Genomic DNA, 7,762 nt, shown 5'->3' with positions numbered 1-7,762 from the left:
CTTTTTTATGACAATCTTATGTTGACGAACATATGAATATTATTTAGTCGACTTTAACTATATATTTTTGTTGGATTTATATTTTGAAAATATAATAAATAAATATAATCTAATTACAAAAATAAAATAAAGTCAACCAATAAACTTTAATTTGAGAAAAAGAGATATAAAATAAAATAGAATGTATAATAATGTTAAAACAATTTTTCTTTTTATCCATTAAATTTTTTGTTATGAGATCAAATTTATTAAATTTAACTCAGTTTACATTGGCAGTGTTTGTAATTGAGTTTAATTATCTGACTTTAATTTGAATAAAAACTCAACTATATATTCTGAATAAAATCAATATCAGTTTGATTCAATTTTATTTGAAAATTTGCTTTGAATAAAATAAACAAATGTATATAAATTTGATAAGCCTATTTGATTTTTTATTTTGACTTTTATAAATAGAAGACAAAATCTTATTATCTAATGTTTTTTATAAGAGGTCAAATTAAGATAATTAAAGTTTTTTTATTTTCAATCTTTTGTCTTCCAAAAATAGAAATATTTATTTTTTGTAATTAGAATATATAGTTGAGTTTATTAAATATTATTTTTTTAATTTTCAAAATCAAATTAAACTGAATCACAAAAAATTTGATGGATAAAGAAAGTTGTTTTAACATCATTATACGTCTATCCTACTTTATTTTATATCTTTTTATCAAATTTATTAAAAAAATAAAAAATTTGTATTTATTCAATAAAATAATATAATATAAAAAATATTTATTCATATTAAAAAATAGAAATAATAATAATAATAATAATAATAATAATAATAATAATAATAATAATAATAATAATCCCATGGCTGTCCATTAAAATTAAACAAGTGCGCACAATCACAATTCCTCAGGTAACAAAAAATTATAATTATAATTATATATAGGTGAAAATTCAGATTGACTGCACCACCTGGATTTTCACCTTATATATAAATAGATAAATAGGAGATGAAAATAGATTATTCAAAATTCAAAATTTAAAAATAAAAATATATGATTTGAAGTTCTAATTTAATTTACACAAAAAATAAAGTTGAAATTAATTAATTAAAATGAGGATATTTTAAGTAAAAAAATTTATTAAAATTTTAGTCTCTATCTTCAAAAATTTTAGTATCTTATGAATCTCCACTTTTTGAGATACTGAAATACTAAAATTTTAAAGACAAAAACTAAAATTTTAGTACCAAATTCTAATTCTCTATACCTCAGAATAAAAGCAGTTTATATCAAATAAATTTAGAATGAAAATGTAATTATTATTGAAAAACAGTAATTGAGTAATTTTTAGTTCTATTTTATTTATTTATGTAATTTGTCTTATTTTTTAATTTCTTTAATTAATAAAATATAATTACTAATATTTTTTAAATAATAATAATTTAACAACTTCAAAATAAGTAAATAATATAAAAAATATAAAATAATAATAATAATAATAATAATAATAATAATAATAATAATAATAATAATCCCACATACGGGTGTTTATCCAAATTAAACAAGTGCCCACAATCACAATTCCTCATGCAATAAAAGAATTATAATTATAATTATATATAAATAGATAAATAGAAGATGAAAATAGATTATTCAAAATTCAAAAATCAAATCAAAATATATGATTTGAAAAAGATTGGATTATAACAGAATAACTGAAGATAGATATTTAATATTTAATCAGTTGGATAAGTTTTATCCGCTAAATAATTTAACTATAAATAAGAACTATTCTTCTTTAGTGTTCACCTGTTTTGACTGATTGCTTGTGCTAGCTAGTATAATAATGGCGGGTGGCTTCATAGAGAAGGGGTCTTCCGAAAAGAACTATCCCGGAAAACTCACTTTCAGAGTCTTCATAACATGTGTCACCGCTGCATTTGGAGGTCTTATCTTTGGATATGACTTAGGCATTTCAGGTACCGTATATCTATTTTATGTTAATAGTTTATAAAATCAAAAAGTTGATGATGATCCATGTTTTTGTGATGCTAAATGAATATTATAGGTGGAGTCACCTCCATGGATCCTTTTCTGAAGAAATTCTTCCCTGATGTGTACGCAAAGGAGCACAACATTAAGCCCACTGATAACCAATATTGTAAATTTGATAGCCAAGTGCTCACACTCTTCACTTCCTCTCTCTATTTGGCTGCTCTTGTGGCATCAATCTTCGCATCCAAGGTAACTCGAGCCTTCGGTAGGCGCCTCACCATGATCTCCGGCGGTGTTCTCTTTCTCGCCGGTGCAGCTTTGAACGGCTTCGCCCAGCAAGTTTGGATGCTTATTGTTGGCCGCATGTTGCTAGGTTTTGGAATCGGATGCGCCAATCAGGTACTACTAATAATAGTAATTATCTGTATGATGTTTCTTCCTAATCCATAATAATCATTACATGTTTTTATTCGTTGATAGTCTGTGCCGATCTACGTGTCCGAGGTTGCTCCATACAAATACAGAGGAGCACTTAACATGTTGTTTCAATTGGCAATCACCATTGGCATTTTTGTTGCCAATATTCTGAACTACCTTTTTGCCAAGATGGAGAACGGCGAAGGGTGGCGCTATAGCTTAGGTTTGGCAGGAGTCCCTGCAATAATGATCATCATCGGTGCAATGTTTCTTCCTGACTCTCCAAACTCGTTGATCGAGCGTGGACAAGCTGAGAAGGCCAAGGAGGAACTAATCAAGATTCGTGGAACCGATGATGTTGACGAGGAGTTTAAGGATCTTGTTGCTGCCAGTGAAGCCTCCAAACAGGTCAAGCATCCTTGGTCTTCTTTGCTCAAAAGTGAGTACAGGCCTCACCTCACCATGGCTATAGCCATTCCCTTCTTCCAACAACTCACTGGCATGAATGTCATCACATTCTATGCTCCTGTTTTGTTCAAAACTATTGGCTTTGGTGGAACTGCTTCTCTTATGTCTGCCATGATTACCGGAGGTTGTAACGCCCTTGCCACCCTTGTTTCCATCTTTACCGTTGACAAGGTTGGCAGACGAAAGCTTTTTCTCGAAGGTGGTGCTCAAATGTTTATCTGTCAGGTATATTAATTACATGTGTTTCATTAACTAAAATAAAAGTTTCATTATTAATATTATTGTTGGTATATATATGAGTTTAATTTGTTGTATATGTATGTAAAGCTTGTGATCGCAGCTGCAATAGGTAGCAAATTTGGAACAGATGGAAACCCTGGAGTTCTTCCCAAGTGGTTTGCCTTAACTGTTGTGGTATTCATATGTGTCTACGTGGCGGGATTTGCGTGGTCGTGGGGTCCATTAGGATGGTTGGTACCCAGTGAAATATTCCCGCTTGAAGTTCGATCCGCAGCTCAGAGTGTCAACGTTTCGGTTAACATGATCTTCACCTTTGCCATTGCCCAAGTTTTCACTTCAATGTTGTGCCATATGAAGTTCGGGCTCTTCATCTTTTTTGCATTCTTTGTGATTGTTATGAGTGTCTTTATCTACAAGTTCTTGCCAGAGACAAAGGGTGTTCCCATTGAAGAAATTTCTCTTGTGTGGGAGAATCATCCTTATTGGAACAAATTCGTCAAGTCCTCTGCTCAAAAGAACAAAATTGCTGCACCAGATTCTCAAGTTTAGGATTCCATAAATATTCTTATCTTTTCTATTTCTTTGGTATACTGTTTATTATTGGTTTAGGTTTGTTTTTGTCTGGTTGTTATTGCTTCTGTGATATTCTATGAATCTTAAGAAAATTTTATAAAAGAGAAGGCTAGAGCACTCCCAAGGCAGAAGCCAGAGTTAAGTCTCACCAGGGATTCTATTCCAACCTCTGCTATTCCCACGACCTTTAGAGGATATGCCATTGAATTTAGAATCAGATCGTCTCTTCCCCACGGAACTAGTGTCTAGCGAAAAGTGAGGAGTTACAGCTTTGGGTGAATGAGAATCAGAATTAGTTGGTGTCAATGGTTTCAAGTGAGAAATTTGAATAATTATTGTTGATTTTATTTAGTCTAAATTTTAAATTTTGTATATTTTAAATCAATTTGGACATTTTAAATGTATACACGTATAAGTAGTTACTCTAATGTATTATTGTATAGTAAGAGTATATTAGTGCTCTGAAAAATTATCCACTTGACTTAATATATGGATAATATAATCTTAAGAGAATAATACTAAGATCTGACTTAATATATGAATAATATAGTGCAAGAGGATAATATTAGAATCTGTTTAAGCAGGGAAACAAAAATAATACTACCTATATAATATTTTACTATATCTTACTTGTTCTTATTCGCTGAAAAGAGATAATATTTAAAGTTTGTTTGGATGTTATTTTTTTAAAAAAAAATTAAATAATATTTTTTTATAAGATTTTTTACAAATAATTTTATGTTTAGATATTTTATATAAAAGAATTATTTATTTATTAATTATATTTAGATAAAATAAAATAAAATATTTTTTATTTATTTATTATGTAAAAAATATATTTTTTAAAAAAATTATTTAAAAAAGATGTAAATTATAATTTTTTTAAAAAAATATTTTTTTAATTTTTTTAGAATTTTATTTTTATTATTAAAAATTTGTTAAACAATAAAAAATTAAAAAAATTCAATAAAATTTTTTTTTTATATCGATTTAATGGCTTACTTAGTTGCTTTTATTAGATTATCGATGTATTTAAGATTATTAATTTTAGAGCGTAAATAACATTCTTGCTATCTTACTACTTTAAGAGTTTAGAGGGAGACATATTTTGGTAAAAAAAAAAGAGTTAAAAAATATAGCTTACTGGATCCATTAGATCAATAGATATGGACCGCACGATGGAGTTGGAACGATTATGATTGGGGAACAGGCATGTTCTATTGGGAACACATTATCTCTTCCTCACTACTTTCCTTTTCGTGAAGCCGATTTTGATTCGGAGCCCTCTCACTCACACATCTCTTCTCTCTCTCTCTGGAATTCCGGCGAAGATAGAGTGTGATCGGAAGAGGAAGAAGCCTCCGGTGGTGCCGGCGGAGCAGAAGGAGAAGCATAAGCAGCATCTGAAGAAGACGAAGAAGATGTCGTTGTCTAGCAACAGACACGGTGGTGATGGAGGTGAGGTTAGGGCATCGCACATACTGGTGAAGCACCAAGGTTCGAGGCGCAAGGCGTCGTGGAAGGATCCAGAAGGCCAGGTTATCAAAAACACCACCAGAGACAGCGCCGTCTCTCAGCTAAAGGCCTTCCGTGACGACATCGTTTCTGGCAAAGCCAAGTTTGAGGACATCGCCTCTCGCTTCTCCGATTGCAGCTCTGCCAAGCGCGGCGGCGATCTCGGTCAGTCCCTCTCTTCTTCATATAATTCCAAATTTAACCAGAAAAATATCTATTTACTTAGTAGAGGAAGTGAAAAGCGTTGTTAACATTTCCTATTATGTTTAGATCTTGCTTGAGTAATTAGGTATCATTATGAATTGTCGTTGTTCACTCTGCAATTTATTATTTGTTATCAACTTATCACGATAATAAGGAAGTATAATTGAGTTTACGAAGTGAGATTGCTTATCCTAATTATATTAGGAATTAGCTATTCTCGAATGATTGCTCTAAGATGGATGGATAATTTGATACCATAAGAATGTGTGTTAGTACTCTTGATTTTCGGGGTCTTTAGCATCCAGTGGTACCCGATTCAAGCATACAGGCTCTGGCATTGCATTGTATGAATCTTTTGCCATGTGTGGTTAGTGGTTACTACTTACTACCGAGAGACCTTAAAGTCAGCTCAAAATGCCATTCCACTGGTCTAACTATTTTGATTTTCGTAGCTGATTGTAAATAATTTGAAGTACTGTGCAAGAGGCATGGTTTGCTTGTTTGATTGTTGATGTTTTAACGGAACCTCAGACTTAAACTTCTTAAGTTTTTCATTCACACCTACACGCATACAGAAGCTCACCTTTGTGTCTCTCTCCAGCGACTTCCATAAATGGAGAATTCTTCTTTTTTAAACTCTTTTATTTGTGTTGAATTTAGAATAAAATCAGTCTGATTTTCACCTGACGAAGTAATATGTTCTATCTTCTCTCTACATGGGGCATATCAAACCCACATAATGGAATAAAGCTAAGCTGTTGTTGTTCTCTAATCTCTACAAAGTGTGATTATGATATGATTTCTTGTCATTGTACAGAACACAGACTAAAAGAGTTTATATCTGAAAACATATATTGCTAGAATTCAATTTACAAAGCCTGTGGTTGAATGATCTTTAAATTGCATAAATTTGTCAAGTATGTATTATGCGGTAGTTATTGTTACCAGTTTTCAATTTTTCATGATTGCATATTTTGCATATCCCCATCCCTCTGACCATCTTCTATTTCCATGTTTTAGACTTGGATCCTTCTGTCAATATTTGCATTTGTATCTAATTTTGCAAATCTGAGAGAATCAATCGGTTTCTTGGAAGCAGGTCCTTTTGGCCGTGGCCAGATGCAGAAGCCTTTTGAAGAAGCAACTTACGCTCTGAAAGTTGGTGAGATAAGCGACATAGTGGATACTGATAGTGGAGTTCACATAATCATGAGAACAGGTTGATTACTGCATGGACCATGGAGTAATTTTGTGTTGCTCGTCCTGCTTGGAGAGAACAGATTACATCTTTTTCTAGATTGGTGCGAGCTGGATTTTCTTAACCTACGAATATTTTAGACATGGCATAGCCTGTGACCTTGTATGATTGATGCTTTATTGTTTTCTCTGTAATTGGAAGTTGTATGCGTAACTTTGGATGGTTGAATGCTACAGTGATATGACATTTGTATTATACAAGTATAAATATACTATAACAAAAATTCTCATTGCAATTTCAGCATGATTTAATGGATTTGAATATTAGTTTAAATTATTCTTTTTTTTTTGTTCAGACTAACTTTTTGTTGATTTTATTAGGTTTTATTTTTATTTCTTCTGCAATGAATATGCAATCAAATATGTATTTTTTAATTTCTTAAACAAATGGAGCGTAGTAGTGATTACTAAAACATAGAAATACTCGGGACTATGGTCTCCATGGGGATGGATCAGAGGGATAGCGAGGAGCAAGCGTCTCCACGGGATGGGATCAGATAGATGGTCTCCATGGGAATGGGATCAGAGGGATAGCGAGGAGCAACGCCTTGAAATTTGTCCTACAATCATGATTACTAAAATAAAATAAGTTTGTACTCTTAAGTTTATTTAATCGTGTTAGATATTAATTAAAAATTTATCAAATACTATTATCAAATGTATTATATTCTAACGTGCTCATTACAAATAATTTTAATTTATCTTGTTAAATATAATTATTACAAAAATAAATTCATTTTAAGAGGACAACATAATTTAACCACTCTCAAACAAAATAAATGATATCGGAAGTTTATTTAAAAATTTAAAAATTTAAATTTAATATATTAGACAAATAGTTTTTTTGAAAATTTTTTACTAGAAATTATTTTTTTATTACTTTTTGAAACATTGTACTAGAAAATGAGTACATATAATCATCATAATAACCTAATAATAATATAGATAAAGAAAACGAGTACATATCATCATCATCAAAATAAATAACCTAATAACAATATAGACAAATAAAATAATTTTCTTCTATTGAAATTATTATCATTAAACAAGTGTAAACAAAGAAATTCTCAAGCAATACAACAATTCTAATTATATAT

General features: G+C 30.6%; 2 protein-coding genes across 2 annotated transcripts; both read left to right on the top strand.

Moving 5' to 3' along the window:
• Window positions 1-1,842: 1,842 nt before the first annotated feature.
• On the top strand, window positions 1,843-3,665 carry LOC130980457 (sugar carrier protein C-like). Its single transcript, XM_057904137.1, has 4 exons — window positions 1,843-1,975; window positions 2,065-2,390; window positions 2,472-3,101; window positions 3,204-3,665. The coding sequence occupies exons 1-4, from the start codon at window positions 1,843-1,845 to the stop codon at window positions 3,663-3,665; spliced, it is 1,551 nt and encodes a 516-aa protein (XP_057760120.1).
• A 1,231-nt stretch (window positions 3,666-4,896) lies between these two features.
• On the top strand, window positions 4,897-6,942 carry LOC130979188 (peptidyl-prolyl cis-trans isomerase Pin1-like). Its single transcript, XM_057902565.1, has 2 exons — window positions 4,897-5,369; window positions 6,508-6,942. The coding sequence occupies exons 1-2, from the start codon at window positions 5,111-5,113 to the stop codon at window positions 6,630-6,632; spliced, it is 384 nt and encodes a 127-aa protein (XP_057758548.1). The 5' UTR covers window positions 4,897-5,110; the 3' UTR covers window positions 6,633-6,942.
• The last annotated feature ends 820 nt before the right edge of the window (window positions 6,943-7,762 follow it).

The sequence above is a fragment of the Arachis stenosperma genome, chromosome 5, assembly GCF_014773155.1.
Source record: "Arachis stenosperma cultivar V10309 chromosome 5, arast.V10309.gnm1.PFL2, whole genome shotgun sequence".
Lineage (NCBI taxonomy): Eukaryota > Viridiplantae > Streptophyta > Magnoliopsida > Fabales > Fabaceae > Arachis > Arachis stenosperma.
The sequence above is the reverse complement of the archived record's forward strand: the minus strand, read 5'-3'. Positions and strand labels throughout refer to the sequence as shown.